This window comes from Nyctereutes procyonoides, unplaced genomic scaffold (assembly GCF_905146905.1).
Source record: "Nyctereutes procyonoides isolate TBG_1078 unplaced genomic scaffold, NYPRO_anot_genome, whole genome shotgun sequence".
Taxonomy (NCBI): Eukaryota; Metazoa; Chordata; class Mammalia; order Carnivora; family Canidae; genus Nyctereutes; species Nyctereutes procyonoides.
This window is the reverse complement of record NW_026575034.1, coordinates 14381700-14404977: the sequence shown is the minus strand read 5'-3', so window position 1 is coordinate 14404977 and position 23278 is coordinate 14381700. Positions and strand designations below refer to the sequence as shown.

At 36.5% G+C, this 23278-nt stretch overlaps 1 protein-coding gene across 5 annotated transcripts in view; it reads right to left on the bottom strand.

Annotated features, from left to right (window-relative positions):
- The window catches only part of BTBD10 (BTB domain containing 10), a 76601-nt gene that overhangs the window by 7595 nt on the left and 45728 nt on the right, over positions 1 to 23278 (bottom strand). For all 5 annotated transcript variants that reach the window (XM_055317673.1, XM_055317671.1, XM_055317669.1 and 2 more), the window contains 4 exons: positions 14960 to 15156; positions 12064 to 12349; positions 9021 to 9123; positions 7249 to 7369 (listed from right to left, as the gene is read on the bottom strand). In XM_055317673.1, coding sequence (XP_055173648.1) covers positions 7249 to 7369; positions 9021 to 9123; positions 12064 to 12349; positions 14960 to 15113 — 664 coding nt within the window. In that variant the 5' untranslated portion in view covers positions 15114 to 15156. The remainder of the gene's footprint in view (positions 1 to 7248; positions 7370 to 9020; positions 9124 to 12063; positions 12350 to 14959; positions 15157 to 23278) is intronic.

Sequence of the window (23278 nt, the reverse complement as noted above, 5' to 3'; positions counted from 1 at the left end):
CTCTCTCTAGGCTGGCTAATTCCAGTTTTTAAAAAAGATTTTATTTATTCATACGACACACACAGAGAGATAGGTAAAGACACAAGCAGAGGGAGAAGTAGGCCCCCTGCAGGGAGCCCGATGCGGGACTTGATCCCGGGACCCCAGGATCATGCCCTGAGCTGAAAGCAGACTGTTCAACCACTGAGCCACCCAGGCATTCCTAATTCCCACTGATTTCTTTTTAATTTCATTTATTGCTGAACTCCTAGATATATCAACATAGTCTTTTTCCTTTAACTTTTGAACCAATTCCAATCTGGCTTCCATACTCAGTATTCCTCAAAACTTCTCTCAATATAGCCTCCTTTATCAGATTGTTAAAAATAATGAGTATGTTTTGATCCTGTTCTTATCTGACCTCCTGGCTGAATCTCTCACAGGGACCACCACCTTCTTCTTAAAACCCTCTCTTCCTTAAGAATCTCTGATGCCACTATCCCTAGTTTTCTTTCTCCTCTGGATGTTCTTCTTCAATCATCTTTGCCAAATTTTTCTCCTCTAGCTGTTCATTAAATATTCATGTTTCTCAAGACAATTTTTCCTTCTCTTACCTTATGCTGATAATTCCCAAATTTATTCTAATTCTTGTCTTCTATATTCTAGATGCCTTATATTCAACTGCCTTCTGGAAATCTCCATTGGGATGCTACGTCACAGGCACCTTCAAACTCAATATACTAAAAGTTGATTTAATCATATGTGCCTTTCCCTGCAGTGTTTCTCAAATCAGTAAATGGCATCATCATCATCATTTCTCAGAATCATCTTAGAAAAGTACAAGGCATATAGTAGGAACTTAAATATTTGTAGAATAAATAAAAGTGAATCCTCGATTCCTCTTTCATCTTTTAATTCAATCATTCCCCCAGCCCTATCAAGTCCACCTCTTAAATGCATCTTGAATTGTGTCATTTTCTTCTCTGGGAGATGCTATCCAAAGATAACTGCAAAATCTCTTATACCATATGCTTTTCTACAATGGGACCTTGACATCTCCTCCCTGGAGATGGAGTCTAATTCCTCTTCCTTTAACCTAAGCTGGTCATACTGACATGCTTGTAACCAGGGCAGCATGGCAGAGGTGAGAATGCATGTTTTGCCTTGGTCCTGGGTAACATTCTCTCTCCAAGTGCTTACCTGCTGAACTCAGTCTCCAGACTTAGAGAAGCCCAAGATGCACACAGAGGCCACATGTAGGTTCTCTGTTTGACAGTCCTAGCTGAACTCAGCCCTTAAATCATCCCAGTGAAAGCAGAAGACATATGAGTAAAGAATCCTACAGCTTTCTGCATCATCTCAACTCTTCAATTATTCATGAGCTCTCAGATATTTGAAGCAGACACAAGCCACCTCTGCTATACCTTGTCTGAATTCTTGACCCACAGAATAAAAATACTTCATGCTAAGTTTGGAATGCTTTATTACACAGCAATACTTAACTAGAACACATTCCATCCCCAAAGCCCCCAAGTCCAAGTCATCCTTAATTCTCACCCAAACTACTATAAAACCTAATTACATTCCCCCAGCATTTACTTTTGCCCCTGTGTAATTCATCTTCCCCAAGCAGCCAAATCATACAACTCCACTAGTTTAACTCTCTCAAGGCTTATACTATCCAAATCCTCAACTTGGTCCATAAAGACTTGTTACATGAAAAGGGAGATTATAGATCAATGTGTAGAGTCCCCTAAAAAATATTTTCTTTAAATACTACACATAAATACATATCCTACATAAATCCTATATATGTATATATGTATGTGGGGGGGTGTATATCCTGCATATAAATTTACTCTGGCCCATATTTCTCTCCTGAACTTTAAACTTGTATACCCAATGCCACACTAACCATTTCCACTTGGATTTCTAGTAAGTATTTCAAACTTAACATGTCCCAAATCAAGCTTCTAAATTTCTGCTCCCCGTGAAGTCTCCCCCATCTCACTTAAAGGCAAGTTCACATTTCCATTTAATTAAGTCCTCTTCTCTTTCCCCCATCCCATAATTCAATCAACAAGCAAATCCTGACAACTCTACTATCCAATATATCCAGAATTTGATCACCTCCCAGTGCTTCTCCTCTGATTTAAGCTACCACTCTCTCTCACTTGAATTATGGCAATAGCTTCCTAATTATCTCTTTGCTTTTAGCTTAATCCCCTCACTGCAATCCAGTTCTAATACAATAGCCAAGAGTAATTCTTTTATTTTTCTTATTTTTAAGATTTCATTCATTTACTCATGAGAGATACACAGAGAGAGACGCAGAGACACAAACAGAGGGAGAAGCAGACGCCATGCAGGGAGCCTGATGTGGGACTTGATCCCTGGACCCCAGGATCACGACCTGAGCCGAAGGCAGACACTCAACCTGAGCCCCCCAGGCGCCCCAGAGTAATTCTTTTAAAACATAGTCAGATCAGGACTACAGCACTGCACAACTCCATACTGAATTCTGTGTGAACAGAATTCAACCTGGCAATCTTACAGATCACATCACTCCTCTGTTCAAAACCCTCCAATGGCTTCCCATGTCATTCAGAGTGAAAGCCAAGATAAAGGTCTTACATGACTTAGATCCCTTTCTACCCTCATCTCCTACTGAGGACACTCAAATTTACTTCACTCCAACTCTTTGCTGCTCTCAGACATGCCAGGCAAGCTACCCCAAACCTTATACTCATTGTTAACCTCTGCTTGAAATTAAATTTTCCTCTCCAGTTAAGGCTTCTCTCTGGCTACTCTATGTCCTTTCCTTATGTCCCCCCTCTTCAGCACTGATTACTGACATACCATATGTTATTTGTTAACCTGGTTTGTCCATCTTCCCCAAAAGAGTGTAAGTTCCATTAGAACACTAAGTTTTGCCTGGTTTGTTCATGTGTATCCCCAGAACTGGAGCAGACTGGTAGAGAATTAAGTCATCAGATATTTATTCAGTTAATAAATTTTGTTTTCTCCCTACTTGTCTGGCCTTATTTCTCATCATTCACACTCCTCCCTCCACTCTAGCCATACTTCCCTTCTTTCAGTTCCTTAAGCATGTCATATTCCAACCTCACAGCCTCTGTAAATACCTTTGCTGCTGCCTGGTAAGGTCAGTGTCTTATCCCCCTTGCTATTGCTCTAGGTCTCAGCTTTAACGTCACTTGGATAATGATTTTCCACAGCCCCTTTACCATACACTTCTAATAGCATCTCATTTCTTCACCGCATTTTTCATTACTTGTCGAATGCCTATCTTCCCCACTAGACTGCAGACACCATAAAGGCAGGGATAAGGTCTAATTCATTACTATATTTACTATATGCATGGAACTAACAAAAAGTCTGAATAAGAGAGGGGGATTATAAGTTAAATAGGAAACTAGAAACACATAGCTGATATTAAGAATTAGAGATAAAATAATTGAAATCCACAGTGTATAGGTAGTGTCTGAAGCCACAATGATGAATGCCATCACTTAGAGTAAATGTATAGATTCTGTGAGAGAGAGTGGGTAGCTTAAGACAGAATACTTAGGACATTCAAGAAATCAAGGATCAGGGAGCAAGTGAGAGAAAGATAAAGCCTAAAAGAAGAATATCAAAAAGCCAAAAGAAGAATCAAGAAGAAAGAAGTGACTTAACAGTGACACCTAAAGAAAATGCCTTTAAAGACAGGGATCCTAGAATTACCAATAAATTTTTAAACACTGTTCAAATATTCTAGCCAACTTACTAAGGCAAAAATATATATGTAAAGTGTTATTTAAAACACAAAGTTGAGGGCAGCCCGGGTGGCTCAGCGGTTTCGCACCACCTTCAGTCCAGGGTATGATCCTGGAGACCCGGGATCAAGTCCCACGTTGGGCTCCCTGCATGGAGCCTGCTTCTCCCTCTCCCTGTGTCTCTGCCTCTCTCTCTCTGTCTCTCATGAATAAATAAAATAAAAATCTAAAAAAAAAAAAAAAAAAAAAACCACAAAGTTGAAAAGGTATAGATAGTTCCTATCCTCCAGTTCAAACTGGTTTGATGCTACAAACTAAAAAATAAAGAGACAGCGAGAGAGAGAACACACAAGTGACTCCTGTTATTTCAGTGTCTCTACATTTCAGTGACTTCACAGGCAGGATCTGCCTCTGATCACCCTTTCTCAATAGCTTGGAAACCATTAAACAAGTTGTTACTAAAGGGTATTTAGTAATACAGCTATTCACTTGGAAATATTACAAAATAGCATGTATAATATGATATTTGAATATTTTTAAAATTTACATTTCCTAATATTGCTCTTTTTAAAAAAACAAACTCTTATTTAATACTATGTGTCAAGCACTATTCGTTTAATCTCCACAACAACCCTGTGAAATAAGTATTATTGTCTCCATTTTAAAGATGAGGGAATTAGGGTAGCCCTGGTGGCGCAGCGGTTTAGCGCCACCTGCAGCCCGGGGTGTGATCCTGGAGACCGGGGATCAAGTCCCACATCGGGCTTCCTGCATGGAGCCTGCTTCTCCTTCTGTGTCTCTGCCTCTCTCTCGCTCTCTCTGAATGAATAAATAAATAAATCTTTAAAAAAAATAAATAAACGTACTAAGTCTTTAAAAAAAAAAAAGATGAGGGAATTAAAACAAGGTTTTAAGTAACATGCCCAAGAAACAAACCCATGACTCTATCCAATAAACATTCAGTACTTGTATGATTTCAGGTTAAGGTACAGACACAGACATCTTAGTGTAATGTGCCATTCCAATACTCAGTAAAGGCACGTATTAGCAGGTAAACAATTCAGTTTTGGATCCAGGTCTACACCCACAGTATCCTTTTAATTTTTTTGTTTTAAAGATTTTATTTATTTATCCATGAGAGACACAGAGAGAGGCACAGACTGAGGCAGAGGGAGAAGCAGGCTCCCTGTGGAGAGCCTGATGTGGGACTCAATCCCCAGACTCCGGGATCACACCCTGAGCCAAAGGCAGACAGACGCTCAACCGCTGGGCCACCCAAGCATCCCTCCTTTAATGTTTTTACAAGGCCATTTTGTCTTCTCAAATTCTATGTAGTTTTGTTTTTAATAAAGTCTATGAGAATCTCTGTATTTTTAAAAATATGTATTACAAGTATTCTAGAAACATTTACAAGTAATTATTTAAAAGCCAAAAGTCTAGAAAAACATTATACATACTTTACATAAAGACTCTCACCTTTAGTTCCATAACAAATAAATGAGACTTACTAATAATGACACGGTCTATGTCCAAAGGATTACAAAACCAAATCCACATCATTTTTTTTACCTGATAGTCCCCAAAATAGAATATCTAATTATATGAAATGAAATTAAAATGGTCCCCAAGAATTAAAAAAAAAAACCCACAAAACTTGAACTCAAGGATCTACAATCAGAATAATTAATGCTCATAGTTTAATAAAGATATTTTTTAAGATGTGAAAAAACAAACTTTGTTCAAGTTTACTTATGTATGCTCTATTTGACTTTAAACTTTTAAATATCATTTATAGATACTCAGAGGTGGAGCAGCCACTTTATCCCACCTATATTGATATCTTTATGAAGACTCTACGGAATGTTTAGCAACAATAAAGTGGTACTTAAGGGAAGACTTAATAAGACTACACATTTTAGCTCTTAAATAAACATGAAGAAAACAGCTCTATTTAAGTATACAGTAGGTGCCTTAAAATTTTAAATAAAATTTCCCATTCATAAAGCACCTCAGAGAGTTAAGCATCTGCCTTCGGCTTAGGTCATGGTCATGAGGTCCTGGGGTTGAGCCCTGTATCAGGTTCCCTACTAAGGAGCTTCTTCTCCCTCTCCTGCTCCCTTGCTTGTGCTAATAAATAAAATTGTTTTTAAAAAATAATTAAAAATTTCCCATTAACAGTTTCTAACAAACTAATCTCTGAGAAGGCATGCCAAGCTACTGTTGAGTTGAGGTTAATAAAGTAAAGTAACTGTAAGCCCATGATTAACAAAAGACTATAACCATGCGTAGAAAGCTTTTAAAATGACTTCTCACCACATATAGGAAAAAATATAAGAACATGGGTTTGGGTTAAAAAACTTCCATGATGTGGCCCACCTGTTTATTCTCATGTCCTTATGTCCTGCTCTGCTCAGGACAGTCTCTGCTCCAACTAGGTTCTTTCCAAAGTATATTTTTTCATCTTTATTCCAAAAATCTCAGCTGTTAGAATCACCTCATTACTCTACTCTTTCTAAATCACTATTTATTCTTTACTACCTGCCTCCTCTGAACTCTTCCCCAATCCCTCTAGCCTACAATGACCTCTCCTGAACTTCTCCAACTACTTAACATCCAAGTTAACATTTGAAAATTCTCTTATTCTGACATCTGTGTATAATCATCTTTCTTTCCTCAGGCATGGCAAAATGGTGAGAGGGATGGGTGATGAGGAACAGGTTGGTGAGGGGAAAACACTGATCAAAAAGTTAGGATTTCCAAAGTTCTAGACTCTGCTCTGAGGCTGTTTGAGGTTCATAAACAAAGTCACTTAACCCTTTGTACAAATAAGGGTTAGATGTTCAATCTAAGATCTTTAATGACAAATACTGTTTTTGAGAATTATTTGTATCTTCCATAGTGGCTTTGGATATTACTTTACATCAGAAGTACAAGAAAATTACAAATTTTTGGTTGATGTGATCTCAGAAGTGAAACCAAACACCATTCTTGACCAAAACCAGGGCTCCCAAGCTGGAAGATAAAGATGCAACAAATGACAGAGACGCGGTCAAGGAGGAAATCTGGGAGAATCTATCAAAAAATACATACATACATATATAAACAATTTTTTTTTAATTTTGGAAAATTGCACATGGAACTTATAAAGATCTCTGTAGAGGGACCCCTGGGTGGCTCAGCAGTTGAGCATCTATGTTCGGCTCAGGTGGTGATCCCGGGGTCCTCAAATGGAGTCCCACATCGGGCTCCCTGCAGGGAGTCTGCTTCTCCCTCTGCCTATGTCTCTGCCTCTCTGTGTGTCTCTCAAGAATAAACAAAATCTTTAAAAAAAAAAAAAAAAAAAAGGATCTCTGTAGACTTCCACAAACCATTCTCACAATGCTTTATAATTCAATTAAATATTTGATGTCTACATAAATATCAGTCTTTTAGGCTTTTCATTCCAATATAATGTAACTCTACAAAGCACTCATACCCAAAACATCATACTTACTGAGATCTCTACATTTAATAGTACTATATTCAAAAGAAATACAAAGGTAGTCGCATGCTTCTCTCAATTCAGGAATAGATATGCCATCAGGACAACGGATTATTCCTGTTTTGTAGTAATCCTATAAAAAAAAAAAAGGAAAAAATTCGTAAGTCTAGAGCACAAGGTGGCCAAAACCTTACTATTAAGGTTAAGCTGGTAGCATTTTCAAAAACAGTGGAGCTCTGAGATTTCTGAACTGTGGACTTCTAAAGTTAGATGAGACCTTAGTTCACCTAACCACTTTTTCATTTTACTAATAAGAAAACTTTGGCTCAAATAGGTTCACTGACTTACCCAGTCATATAATTAGTTAATAGCAAAGGAAAGATTAGAATCCAGATCTTCTCATTACTGATATATTCCTTCTATCATGCCAATTCATATGTATTTTCCCTTCTACAAGTTATTTTTCTATATAACTACCATCAAATTTTAAAACTTTTTTCAGGGTGCCTGGGTGGCTCAGTTGTTAAGTGTTTGCCTTTGATTCAGGTCATGATCCCAGGGTCCTGGGATGGAGTCCTATACTGGGCTCCTTGCTCAGCTGGGAGTCTGCTTCACCCTTCTCCCTCTCCTTCTGCCTGCCGCTCCCCTGTGCTGTCAAATAAACAAAATCTTAAAAACAAAACATTCTTAAGAAAGTTAAGTAATACATTCTAAGGTACCTTAAACATTACCTCAAGAATTAAGGAAAATTTATGGTTCTTGGTAAAGAACTTCAAAGTCATATCCAACCATTAAAATATGCAAACAGAACACACAATCAGATATTCTTCTTCCAACTAGTATTCTTTGGTGTATCCCATATTATGAACAATTAATAGTGCTTATTTCCAAAATCTACTTGAAAAATTATTAAGGGCTAGCCTGAAAATTACAGCTGGGTCACAAAAATTTTTTTTTTCTTGTCAACTCCATTGGGTTGGTTAAATGAAGTATGGCTAGCTGAAAAACCATTCCTTCCCTCTCCTCACAAAATAAGATCTGCCTCAAGCTTCTTGATGTTCAGAGCCACAGTAACACAATAAAGTTGCTATGCCAATAGAAGCAAGACATCTCAGAACTTTCCAAGTACTAACAACCCAATCAAGATCAACTTCTATTCCTATCTTGTACCTCAGGATCCGCCCCCCTACCCGCTTCCTCAAAATTATTTAAGGAATAATTTTAACAATATTTTCAGACAGTGGCATAAAATGTCACACACTATAAATCAAATCTTTGTCACCGATTTGAAATTACAAGTAGGAACTCGATAATACTAATTCAAATATTCCTCAAAATAAAAGGTTAAAAACCTCAAAAAAAGATTTTTTTTTCAAAAAAAGATTTAAAAGATGCTAACAAATACATTTCAGAGATGACTTTTAAATGTTAACTGTCCACATTGCCAGTTATGTGCAATAAAATATTAGAGTTGAAGTAACCACATTTATTCTCAGCAAAAAAGACTCAACTTATTTAAGAGAACTAGGGAAGGAAGAGTAACACGACTCCAGAACTATTACCACTAAATCCTTTGAAAGAACTGCCTATTTATGCCTAAGAGATGAATCATCCCCCAACCTATATTTGTATCTGTATGTACTAAAATAAAAATGAATAAAATGGTAATTAAAAAAAACAATATTCTGCATAGAGATATTCAAACAGAATTCTGCTTTCAATCAACTACCTACTGAAAAGGGGCTCTAAGATTAAGTCAATGCAGGTAAGAAATAAGCACTCACCAGAATAGCTCGAAACACGGTGGAGCCAATTCCCTCTGCCACTTCATACTCTCCCTTCTCATTGGGACGCGTAAAGTTATGTTCTCTGCCAGATCCAAACATCCTATGATATTAGTAAACAATTCAGAAATATAACAGGATACTTCCTTTGAAGTGAAAACTTATCTCATGGACAAAAGTAAAAAGGAATTACAATATATCAGTAAATTAGTTAAAAAATTCTTATCAGCAATTTATTCAGCAAATGTAATAAATGAAGGAATATTAAAGATACTTCCTTTCTAATGGGAGGGAACAGTAATATAGATTCCCTACAAGCAAACAAAATCAGCTAATAAAATTCAGAAGCTAAAGAACATTTTTAGTCTTTTTTTTTTTTTTTTAATTTTACCCATTCATTCATGAAAGACACATAGGGAGAGAGGTCGACACAGGCTGAGGGAGAAGCAGACTCCATGTGGGGAGCCTGATGTGGAACTTGATCCAGGATCACGCCCTGGGCGGAAGGCAATCGCTCAACTGCTGAGCCACCCAGGCAGGCATCCCTTTAGCCCTTTCTTCTCAGGGGAGGGGGAATGGGGAATCAATCAATCCAGGGGAAAAGGTGATTTTTATTCTAATCTTAATAAGAAAAAAAAAAAAAAGGAAAAGGGAAGCCATGTTAACTGTGCCTCTTTCTTAAAACTGCTGCCTTCACTGCAAAGTTAATGCTATAGTGCAGCACACACAGTAAAGGAGTGTGTATCTTTTTAGATAGGCAGATTAGGTTATTTCATTTTTCACGATTTAAACTATTAAGTGGGGATGCCTGGGTGGCTCAGTGATCCTGGGGTCCTGGGATGGAGTCCCACATTGGGCTCCCTGTGGGGAGCCTACTTCTCTCTCTGCCTGTGTCTCTGACTCTGTGTGTCTCTCATGAATAAATTTAAAAAAAATCTTTAAAAATAAACTATAAGTGTAAGAAACAGCACTCAAAATTCTTACACCTGCATCCTAAAACTGAAAAACAAGCAATCAAATGCTTAAGTAAAGAGGAATGAGGAAGTTAAGAGATGAATCAAAAGTTTAAACAAATGAGTAAAAAGTCTTTAATATTAATTTTTACATAAGAAAATACAGATTTGGGGGCACCTGAGTGGCTTAGTCAGTTAAGCATCTGTCTTTCACTCAGGTCATGATCCCAGGGTCCTGGGATCGAGTATCACATAAGGCTCCCTGTTCACCAGGGAATCAATCTGCTTCTCCCTCTCCCTCTGATGCTCTCCCTGCATGTTCTCTAATAAAATCCTTAAAAAAAAAAAAGAGAAAGAAAAGAAAAGAGAAAAGAAAGAAAGGAAGGAAGAAAAGAAAGAAAGAAAGAAAGAAAGAAAGAAAGAAAGAAAGAAAGAAAGAAAGAAAGAAAGAAAGAAAGAAACAGATTTCTATTTTTTCAAGTAATGTTCTTGGCCCTTTAATAGTAACCATTTTGAAAAGAGACAAGTTACAGAATAGGTTCTTCAAAATCAAAAAAGTTTAATGCATTACGTTCAAGACAACTTAAAAATTGTGGTTAAAGCAAGCTGAATCTCAGAATTAAATGATACCATCATTCCTAAGTATTCTACTCAACAATTTCCCAATTTAAATGGTTTTTCTTAAAAAAAAAAAAAGGTTTTTCTTTTGTTGGTAACACAGAAATCTATAAAGAACAAAGCTTTTTTTTATTTCAAAGTTTCCAAAAGAATATCAACTACTTTTTACAGTTCCCATGAATATTAATTTTCATCCCCAAAGATATGCTTTACTCAACTGGCATGAAAAGATGATTTCACTGATTTAAAAAAAAAAAAAAAAGGTGGGGGGATGACAGTCTTTCAGGAACCAAATGTCATGCAATTTTCTCAAATACCTGAAATTTTTTGATAAAATACGGAGAGTGCTAGGCTTATCAATATGGATATATACAAACACAAATCTTTTGGGCTTTGTTTTGTTTTCCTTTTAAAGAAAACATAGCCTAACAAATGAAGCAAAATTTCAAATATCAACTTTTTAACTGTGTTTCTTTAAAATTTAGATAAAAATTAGAAGTATTAATAATGTCAAGTCCTCCTCCTGACACCTTCCATCAATAATCTTCCTCTGTGCTACTAAAAATACATAAAAGCCATACTTACTTGTTTGCCTCGGATGTAAAGTCTAACAGCTAATGTTCAAAGGAATACTTATTCAAAATGTTATGCTGTTTATGTAAGCTTTTATTCTGTATGTAGAAATACTGAGTAATCACAAGTGTACACACAGGCATCCAAAAAAGTTACTCATATGCAATGTAGGGAAAAAAAATCACAATTTTGTTTTTACATCCTATAAACTTCTATTTCATTCTATGCTCTATTTTATATTAAGAGTGAACCAAAAAAGATAATTTTACATTGAAAAGGTATTTGATCCTAGTTCTGAACACGCTGAAAAATCAAGTCTATATTGCCTGTATCATTCTTAAGACTGCAGCTCCCACAACTATAAACTTTACATTAACATTTACTCTGGACCAGCAGAAATTAGAAGATGACTACAAGTATCTCTCCTTCATTCTATTAACTACTTGTTAAGAACATTCCTTTTTTAAAGTATCTATGTCAAACTAACAACTCTGCTGACTTTTCAGCTAACCAAACTTTTTTCTTTAAACAATACTGCTATATTCGGTGGTTGAATTTAGGAGCCCCCAAGTGAAGAAAGCATATTATTACTGCTATATTCACCTTGTTAGATACAATTTAAGGTTTCAACCTGTGGAGATCATTTAGGACCCTATCTTCATTAACTAATATATTTGTTTTTCCTGCTGGTACAGCAAAGATTGTTAGAAATAAAACCAAGTTCAAGATCTGGCTCTACCATTTTATGGCTGTATTAACTTGAACAAGTTATATTTAACCTCCAAAGTTCAGTGCACCTGTAAAACAGGAATACTACAATCCAACAAAGAGTTACTCTAAAACTTAAATAATGTGCAAGTGCTTTAGAATTTAATGCAAAGAACTGCAATTATACAAACCTGCCCAACATTGTATTTGGCTGTGCAGTAAAAATGGATGGGTCTACAACGAATCTAGTATTATCCACTATTAGCGTTACTCGTTCCGACGTTCTTACATTCCGAGCTCCTTCTTTTGCATTTTCATATACAAACACCATCTCTCCAGATGTCTTACAGCTACCATCAGAACTTGACTGACTACTGTTTCTGCTGCTGTTCCCAGCACTGCTACTGGAACCATTTGGAGATGCCTTTTGAGGACGAGGACTGCTTGGACGAGAGGAACTGTGATCTTTTTCTCGTTCTGAAATTAATATGTTAAAGTTATGCAAATTTTCCTTTTAAAAAATTCAAGATCCATATATAACTTTTTAAAATTCCGATGTAGAAAAGTTGTTTCAAATTATAGCATTTCTGGGTGCCTGAGTCGCTCAGTCAGTTAAGCATCTGCCTTCATTCGGGTCATGATCTTATTAGGGTCCCAGGACAGAGCCCCATTTCAGGCTCTCTGCTCAGAAAGCCTGCTTCTCCCTCTTCCTCTGCCCTTCTCTCTGCCCCACCCCTTGTACTCTCTCCCTCTCAAAGAAATAAAAATAAATAAATCACAGCACTTCTGCTTTTTGATTTCAAAGTAACATTTTCACAGAACACCATAGATATTATTTCCCAGGAATAAGACCTAGAAGTCAAAAGGTTTTCTAAATTAATTTTTGTACATTTTTAAAAAGATGTATAACTAATGCTTAAACAGACTAATATCAAAATTAAATTTTGTTATTACTCTATTTAAAAATATATGAAACCCAAGGAACAGAATAGTCTTACAAGTCAAGTAAGCACTGAGTTAGTAAAAGATTAATAAAAATGCCAACTTTAACTGTCCTAAATACTAGAAGTATTAGTAATACCCTGAGAACACAAAAGTACAAACTTTGGACTCTCACTATGTTAATGAGGCCATCCCTAAACTAGTAATTTATCTCACAAAAGCAAGATCCCAAAGGAAGAAAAAATGGTCACTAAGGACACAAGGAATATTTATTCTTTCAAATGACATTTTATTTACTTATTTTGAGAGAGAGCAAGAGAGAGAGAGTACAAGCAAGGGGAGCAGCAAAGGGAGAGGCAGACGCAGGATGAGGGAGAGGGAGAAGCAGGTTTATTTATTTGAGAGAGGGAGAGAAAAGAGAGGAGAGAGAGAGAGAGAGAGAGAGAGAGAGAGAGAGAGAGAGAGGCATGAGTGGCAGGAGGAAAGGGAGAGAGGGAGAAGCAGGCTTCTTGATGAGCAGAGACCGGATGTGGGGCTTGATCCCAGGACCCTGAGATCAGGACCTGAGCTGAAGGCAAACACTTAACTGACTGAGCCACCCAGGTGCCCCCAAATGATTTTTAATGTCTACCAAATACAACGGCTTCAACAGCTGATGATATACTGCTTTCTTTTCAATCTCACTTTTGTTGGAATAAAAGCACTGTCACAAATTCTAGAGGATCATATAATTACTATATATAATTTTAATTAGGTAGGAAATATTGTTAAAATTCAGAAGATTTTTTTTTTGGCTGTTCCAATATTCTACAAAGGGAGAATTAAAACTAAGATTCTGTGATAAGTTCCCTTTAGAGGCTAGATAGCTACACTTTAAAGGTGACCTAAAAATGTACCTCCTCTCATCAGATTCATCAGCTTCTGCCAAATTCCTCCATGACTCAGGCTACTCAGAACACTCTGTACAGCTTTACTGATTATATAATTAGGTTTGCTATATCTCCAGAGATATTCTGACACCTCCATTTTATTGCCTGTTTCCAGAATGCTGGTAGCATCCCAAAAGCAAAATCTGCTGAATTAATAAAATCATTTATTATATCTTCCTATTCTCTTCCCAGGGACTGAACTTAGCATATAACAAACTGTCAATTCCTATTTGTATTCACATGGCTTTTTGGCTAATCAGTACTAGTTTGACGTTGAGGACTTACTTAAAAACTGACAACTTCTCTGTATAATTAAGCCCTAAGATGAATTATTTTGATGTATAACAATCAAAAACAACTTCAAATAAAATATTAAATTTGCCCCTTCTCCAAGAGCAAATGAAATTGAACAAGGTCACATTGCTTATGTACCACTGCTTCAGACTGGTACTTTTCAGTCAAACAATTTACTTACTTGAAATATAATAATGTTCATTTATAATAAATCAGTGGGAAGGAAGAAAAAGACCTGAGCTACTTGCCAAGAAAACAACACCTCACACCTTCCTTTTTATCTTCTATTTCTTAAATTAAAAATATTGTCAAAACTCAAAATAAATTACATGGTTATGCTAGCTTTCACTTCCTTTTCTAGCACAATTAACCAAGAATTCCGATCAATAGTTTACTACAAATTTTAAAAAATAAACTGCTTATGTATCACATAAGATAAAAATCATTTTGAAAGATTTAGGGGCTACTGAGTGGCTCAGCTGGTGAAGTGTCTGCCTTATGCTCAGGTCAAGATCCCAGAGTCCCAGGATGGAGCCCCACACTGGGAACCCTGCTCAGTGGGGAGCCTGCTTCTTCCTCTCCCTCTCTCTCTGCCACTCAATGTTCTCTCTCTCAAATAAATATTTTGAGAAATTACAAAATAAAAAATAAAAAGATTTTTAAAATCTCGTGTCACAGTTTTAAAGGCTTCTCAAATTCTTTTATGAAACTGTCCTAGAACCTTAAAAAATTCACTAACTTTCATTTAATAAGTTAATTTTTTATAGCAAGAATGAAGCTAAGCTAAAATAGAAGCAACTGAATAGAAGTAAGAAGTTAATTCTATTCTGAAGTACTAGGCAAAATTCACAGTCATTACTGTTTTCAAAAGGTAATTGCATGCTTTTAAAAACTGTCAGGAAGATTAGCTGATTTTACATACCAACATGGTGCTGTCGTGTTGGAGAAGTAACATTTCTAATACAAGGAGTGAGCTGAGATTCTGTTCTTTCATGCGATGAATCTCGTGATCTGTCACTTGACCTTCGTCTGTCTCTTGATCGTTCATGTCCCCCGCTAGCACCATGAAGACTCATTTTGGTGTGGTCAACAATTCCTTTAGCAACACGTGAGGGGGTGCTGGTAAGTCAGAAGAGAAAATTAACCATAAAAGTAGAACATGAGATCACAAATGCTTTAAAGAAAAACATAATTACCTATTTTGAAATTTAAGAATCAAATGCTACTTTACAATTCTGAGTAATTACCTTAAACGTGTAGGTTTTACAAATGCTAGAACACAGTATCTTTAAAGATCACCTAATCTAACTCTTTAAGAACGAGAAAACTAAAGCCCAGAAATGTTAATTAACTTTTGTTAGTAGTAGTATAGCAGTAGTAGTAGTAGAGACCACTCAGATCTCCTAAATATTTTTCAAATGTTTTGCTCTCTTTGATAGGGGTACAGGGAGGGAGGCAGAGAGAAAGAACATGAGCTTCCAGAACTTTTAAAAAATGAGCTATGAGGCAAAGTAACTGGTCTACTTGCCAAATAAAATAAGTCTTCATGTTTAATCAACTCATTTTGACTGAACTCCTTTCAAATTTTTTGAAAAAAATATTTTTTGAAAAGTATTTCTCTAAAAAGCTTAACTAATCGTGCTGTGTAAAGTTACAGACTTTAAAATTTTAAAACCTCTTATATAAATTTGCTCAGAAGTGAATAACTGAGAATGATGATTAACTAGTCTAGTTGACAGAATTAAGACACAATTGTTTATAAAGTCATATATATATATGTACTATATGTACAATGCAATAGAGAAGCTCCCTCAAGGAATTTCTATGCATCAGTATCAGTAATACATGTGCATTAGTAAATGCATGAATATGTAGAAACAATTCAAGTTATCCTAAATTTCAAATATAAAACGGCTAAATAGGTCTCAAATACATAACTGATAATAAATGAGCCATAGATAATAAATGCTTTAAGATCTCAGAGAAGGGATCCCTGGGTGGTGCAGTGGTTTGGCGCCTGCCTTTGGCCCAGGGCGCGATCCTGGAGACCAGGGATCGATTCCCACATCGGGCTCCCGGTGCATGGAGCCTGCTTCTCCCCCTGCTTGTTGTCTCTGCCTCTCTCTCTCTCTCTGTGACTATCATAAATTAAAAAAAAAAAAAAAAAAAAAGATCTCAGAGAAGAAGACATCACTGTAGACTCTCGAATTAATCAATGATGAACCAAGTGCTGCCAAACAGATAAGGTTTTAATAATCAAAATACATTGCAGGTAGGAAAACTGACAGGAACAAAAATGAGAGCGCCAGACCTAATACATTTGGAAATTTACCATCTTAGCATATACCATGGTGCATGGTTTAAAAATACTGAAGTGTTTTTTATAAGTAGAAACAGAAGAAACTTCAAGGCTTTAGAAAAATACAGAAATACATATTGTACTTTAGTACTTAATTGTTCAACAAGTTGAATATTACTTAACATTTTGGAACCTTAGTTTTACCTCATCTGTAAAATAAAGGTTCCATTTACTTTGTAAGGTTAATGAGGATTAAACCAAGATGTATGCTAATCGACAAAGTACCCAGCAGTACAGAATCACCCACTAAATCCTAGTTTATTTAGTTATGACAGATGAACATATTAAAGTTCAATTAGAAGACTGCTCAGAGTCACACAGTATTTAGTGGATATGCTAATAACACTGTAGGTAAAGACTCCTGATTCATTCCAGTGCCCCCTCCATCACTGAAACCCACACTAGTTAAAAATTAAATCTTCTTGATTCAATTTTAAATTCCATTGTGCTTCTGGGTCAATTCCTCTGTTGGCTTATTATCTACAATTCTTTGTTATTCTAATGTTTCCTTTCATTATGAAAATCAGTCATCACCTCATTATAATGGGACTACAAAGGTAAAAAGATAAGCCTGAGTTACTTCCAGAGATATAAAGGCAAGGATAACTTTGTATTTACCCTATGAGTTACTTCCAGAGAAATAAAGGCAATCTATTAACCTTTATCACCTATTTGTCTTTCGTGAACCTACAGAGAAAAAAAAATTTTACTCCCACCTTCTTTCTAACGAAAAAGATCTGAACAGGATTACATCCTTGGAACACAATTTTTTTCTTCAAATAGAAAAGATCCTACTCCATTTATGTTAAAATCATCAGAGAAGAAACAACAGAATTTCTGGTTTGTGTCCTAAAAGTAGGAAAAAGAAGGCAATCTACACCAATAGAAAAAGGATTACATTATATATTGAAAAACATAACTCCTCCAATTATTCTAGCTCTAAAGTTTTAAATGAGCTTAAATATGAGTCTGTTAATCTAATGGACAAGGTATAAACACAACTACAACTAAGACATATGCAAGACAAATGTTCGGTTTGAGTAAGGGCCAAGGAGACTGATTAATTGAAATAATGTTTCCACTGGACATTTTATTGAAGAAACCTCCCCCCCTTGTAAGTAGGGCCAGCCCTAACCAGAGGCAGCCCATCCAGGCGTCTTCCTGAAATTTTAGCAACTAAAAGCATTCTGTTTACAATAAGAAAACCATTTCCCCCCCAACACCCTGATTGGAATGTCCCTGAATAGGTTCATGTTGACCCTCCCCGAAATCAACCTGGATGCCGTGCGACTCCCGCGGTTCTTTTGTCTTTAGGCAGTTTCCTTCCTTTTGCCTTTTAAAAGATACCTGTAATTGCTAATCGGGGCTCTTTTCCTCCTCGGAGGCGGAGAGCCCGTTTGCGCAAACGTTCAATAAACCCTCTTGCTAATTGCATCTGCCTGTCTGGGGTCTGGGTCTCTGGGGCGTCCACCGGGCCACGTTGGCACCCGTGAGCCAGGGTCCAACATTATAACTGAAACATTAAATACTTCCAAGCATTCATTCTGCTAAAATATTAGCTTCAGTTCTAAACTGTTTAGATTTTAAATAAATGCATTCTTCCATTCTTTCTTTTCATTCCCAAATGGAATACACGTTGAAACAGACCTTCAAAATCAGATGTCATGGAAGACTAATTACGTCCTACTTTATTTAATTAAATTTTAGATCAGAAAAGTAATCTAAGGGCAAAAAATAATACGTGTAAAAGAAAATGAGGACAAGCAAGTTCAGTGGAGGTAAGTCTGCTTCATTTAAAAGAGTTGGGTATCCATGAACTGACGACAGGTAAGAAGATGGCGATTACATCAGCCCCAACATCTATTTCTAGTCAAGAAAGAGTAACAAGGACTGAATTTTCTTTCCTATCTGGAAACAAACAAACAAACACGGCAAAATACATAAAACAGCGGTTTGCAAGACACAGTAAGAAAGAGAGTGAACCCTAAAAGATGAAAAACAAATGAGATAAATCCAACAATTGCTCCAAATTACTATCTTAAGAGAGTTTCCAGAGTAAACAGGGAGGTGAAACACAAGCAGAGAACCTAGTAGACTCAGGTAAGGATACGGAACTCAAGAGCTTGGGAACAATAGGTGGCTAGAGTTCTTAAGAAAGAGTACTAGAGGGATCCCTGGGTGGCGCAGCGGTTTAGCGCCTGCCTTTGGCCCAGGGCGCAATCCTGGAGACCCGGGATCGAATCCTACATTGGGCTCCCGGTGCATGGAGCCTGCTTCTCCCTCTGCCTGTGTCTCTGCCTCTCTCTCTCATTCTGTGTGACTATCATAAATAAAAAAAATAAAAAATTAAAAAAAAAAAAGAAAGAAAGAGTACTAGAGAGGGGAGAGCAGAACAAAGAGAAATCCTCAGAGATCTGCAGTCTTTGTGGAATACCGAGCTGAGTACCAATCAGCAAACACCTAATGCTGGGTAAAGAACCAATTTAAAGGATTAGAAAATACAGTCACCAGGACTCATAAAGGGCCTATTTCCCTTAGGCAGGCCGGAAAACCTCATTCATAGAGTAGTGGAAGAATCTAGAGGGTCTTAGCTTTGAAATGGAAATTAGACCTAGACTGGGTACTGAGGTAGTCACATTTAACAAATCTTAACAGCAAGACCTAAAAGAATCAAACTGTTTCCACATAACTAAATTGAATCCTAAAACAAAGCTCAAGAATATTTACAGAAAAGCAAAAAAAATTCCAGTACCCAAAGTAAAATTCACAATGTATGGCATCCAATAAAAAATTACGAGGCATGTAAGTAGAAAAACATAACTTGTAAGAGAAAAAACTCAATCAAAATCAACTTGGAACTGACATGTCTCAGAAACAAAGACATTAAAACAGTTATTATAATCATATTCCTGCAAAAGGTTATGTAGAAATAAAGAAGATAAAGACGCAGAGCAAACTTCCAGACATAAAAATGATATCTAAGATGAAAAATAGACTGAATGGAATTAATGGAAGATTAAACATTATAGAAGAAAATTGTGAATTTGAAGACACAGCAAGAAGAAATATACAAAATAAATATAGTATTCGCTATAAAAAAATAAATGGAGCATGAGTGAGCTGCAGGTCAATTTCAAATGCCCTAATATAAGTATAAATGGAGTCCATAAAAGAAGGTAGAGAAAATTTAAAAATATTTTAATCACATCTTGAAACGTAATAAGAACTATAACGTTGCACATGTAACACACACAACAAATCCTAAACACATTTTGAGAAAAAAATAAAACACAAAACAAATTTTAAAAACCCTGAGAACCTATATTTGTTATGTCTAGTATAAACACCCTTCAAAATGAAGAAACCTCCCCCCTTGTAAGCAGGGCCAGCCCTAATCCAGAGGCAGCCCATCCAGGCGTCTTCCTGAAATTTTAGCAACTAAAAGCATTCTGTTTACAATAAGAAAACCATTCCCCCACACACACACACACCCTGATTGGAATGTCCCTGAATAGGTTCATGTTGACCCTCCCCGAAATCAACCTGGATGCCGTGCGACTCCCGCGGTTCTTTTGTCTTTAGGCAGTTTCTTTCCTTTTGCCTTTTAAAAGATACCTGTAATTGCTAATTGGGGCTCTTTTCCTCCTCGGAGGCGGAGAGCCCGTTTGCGCAAACGTTCAATAAACCCTCTTGCTAATTGCATCTGCCTGTCTGGGGTCTGGGTCTCTGGGGCGTCCACCGGGCCACGTTGGCACCCGTGAGCCAGGGTCCAACAAAAAATAAAGGGGGAAATGCATTTTCAGACACACACACAAAGATGAATGAATTCATCATGAGCAGACCTGCACTACAAGAGTTATAGGAAGGCCTTCAGTCAGAAGAAAAAACCCAACATAGTAAAAAATTTGTAGAATGGCATGACATTACAACAGTAGTTTGGGGGGCAAATTATGGCATTAAATGCCTATGTTAGAAAAAGAAAGTTCTAAAAAAAAAAAGTTACTTCAGTTTTCACCTTAAGAAACTAAACAAAGACTAAATTAAACCCAAAGTGGAAAAAATTAGTACCAAAGACCAAAGTAAAAATCAAAATAGAAAAAGAATGGGGGGGGGGGAAATCAATGAAAACAAAACCTAGTTCCTTTGAAAAAAAAACCAATTAAATTTATAAACCTACAGCCAAACTGGGGGGAAAAATTGAAAAGATACAAATTCCAATATCAGAAATGAAAACGTTGGCATCACTACAAAGGTCACCTACATTAAAAAGAGTAATAGAAGAGTATCATAAACAACTTTATATAAGTTCATTAACTCAGAAAAACTGAACAAATTCCAAGCTACCAAAACTTAAGAAGAAACAGATAAAGTAAATAGCTCTATTTTTCTTTTAAAGATTTTTATTTATTTGAGAGAGTAAGAGAGCACATAGTCAAACCCAAGGCTCCATCCCAAGACCACAAGATCAATACCTGAGCGGAAGTCAGATGCCTAACTGACCTAGCAACCCAGGCACCCCTGAATAGATCTATTTCTATTAAAGAAATTGAATTTGTAGTTAAGAATTTTCCCTCTAAGAAAACTCCAGGCCCACATGGGTTTACTAATTTAGTCCACCAAGTACATAAGAGACATATAATACCAATTCTACATAAACTACTTGAAGAAAATTGAAGAAAACATGGGATGCCTGGGGTGGCTCAGTGGTTGATTGTCTGACTTTGGCTCAGGGTGTGATCCTGTGGTCCTGGGATTGAGTCCTGCATCAGGCGCACAGGGAGCCTGCTTCTCCCTCTGCCTATGTCTCTGCCTGTCTGTGGGTCTCTCATGAATAAAAAAATCTTAAAAAAAAGAAAATTGAAGAAAACATTTTTCTATGAGGCCAGCATTACCCAAGTACCAAAACCAAAGACTTTATAATTACAGATATCTCTCAGAATATGCATATTTTAAACAAAATTTTCATCAAATAGAGCAGTATATAAAAATGTCAATATAGCATGATCTAATGAGATTTACCCTAAAAATGCAAGATTATATGTCAATTATACTTCAATAAAAAACACTTTTTGCTCAATCAATATTCATATTAACAAATTAATGAAAAAATTGTATCTCAATATACATACAAAATACATTTGGCAAAATACAAAATCTATTCAGAATTTTTTTAAAAAATAAAAAAGCAGGAAAGTAGGAATACAATGGAATTTCACCAACTAGATGAAAGATAGCTCTAGAAAACCTACAACCAACATCATACTTAGTGGTTAAAGACCAACGCTTTCCACCTAAGATCAAGAACAATACAAGGATGTCCACTCTCACCACCACTTTTATTCACTAATGAACTAAATTAAAGAATCTAGCCAAAATAATGTATCAAGAAAAAGATCTAGACGTATCCAGATTGAAAAAGAAGTAAAAGCATCCTTATCTGAAGATAATACAATCACTGATTGTAGACTCTAGTACAAAAAGTTACTAGAACTAATGAGTTAAACAAGATTAGCGAATATAAGATAAATATTCAAAGTCAACTCTATTTCCATTTACAGTTGATCTTTCAAAAACACAGGAGTTGAGGAATCAACCCCTGCATAGTCGAAAATCTGCACGTAACTTTTGACTCCCCCAAAACTTAACTATAATAGCCTACTGTTCCCAGAAGCCTAACCTATAAGCAGCTGATTAAAACATATTCATGTTATATGTATTATACACCGTATTCTGACAATAAAGTTAGAGAAAAGAAAATGTTAAGAAAATCATAAAAAGGGATCCCTGGGTGGCGCAGCAGTTTAGTGCCTGCCTTTGGCCCAGGGCGCGATCCTGGAGATCCGGGATCGAATCCCACGTCGGGCTCCTGGTGCATGGAGCCTGCTTCTCCCTCTGCCTGTGTCTCTGCCTCTCTCTCTCTCACTGTGTGCCTATCATAAGTAAATAAAAATTAAAAAAAAAAAAAGAAAATCATAAAAAACAGAAAATACATTACAGTACTCTATGTATTTTTGGAAAAAAATCCACATATAAGCAGTCCCATGCAGTTCAGACTTTTCTGTTAAGGATCAACTATACCAGGAACAAAAAAAATCAGATATTAACATTTTAAAGCACCATTTACAATAGCACCAAAATCTGAAAAATATAAGAATAAATCTGACAAAAGATGTGGAAGATTTGCATGCTAAAAACTGCAAAACATTGCTGAGAGTAATTTAAAAAAAACGAAATAGAAAAATTTACCGTGTTCACAAACAATTCATTGTTATTAAGGTAGCAATTCTCCCCAAGTTGATCTATAGATAAAATATAACTCCAGGGGCACCCAGGTGGCTCAGCCAGATGAGCAACTGACTGGCTCAGGGCATGATTTTGGGGTTCTAGGGTTGGCCCCACTTGGGGCTCCACCATCAGTGCAGAGTCTGCTTGTCCCTCTACACACCCCCGGCCTGTGTTCACACTCTCACTTTCTCTCTCATAAAATAAATAAAATCTCGGGACCCTTGGGTGGCTCAGCAGTTGAGTGTCTGCCTTCAGCTCAGGGAGTGATCCCAGAGGCCCAGCATGGAGTCCCAACATCGTGTTCATTGCGTGAAGTCTGCTTCTCCCTCTGTCTATCTATGTCTCTGCCACTCTCTCTGTCTCGCATGAAAAAATAAAATCATTATAATAAATAAAATATTTTTTAAAAACCCACAATATAAGCCCAATAAAAAACTTGGTGGTTTCTTAGTCAAAAGAAACTGGTTCTAAAATTCATATAGAAGTGGCAAGAACTTAGAATAGCCTACATAACTTTAAAAAAAAAAAAAACAGATATGGAACATTAACACAACCTAATTTCAAGGCTTATTATAAAGATACAGGAATGAACACAGT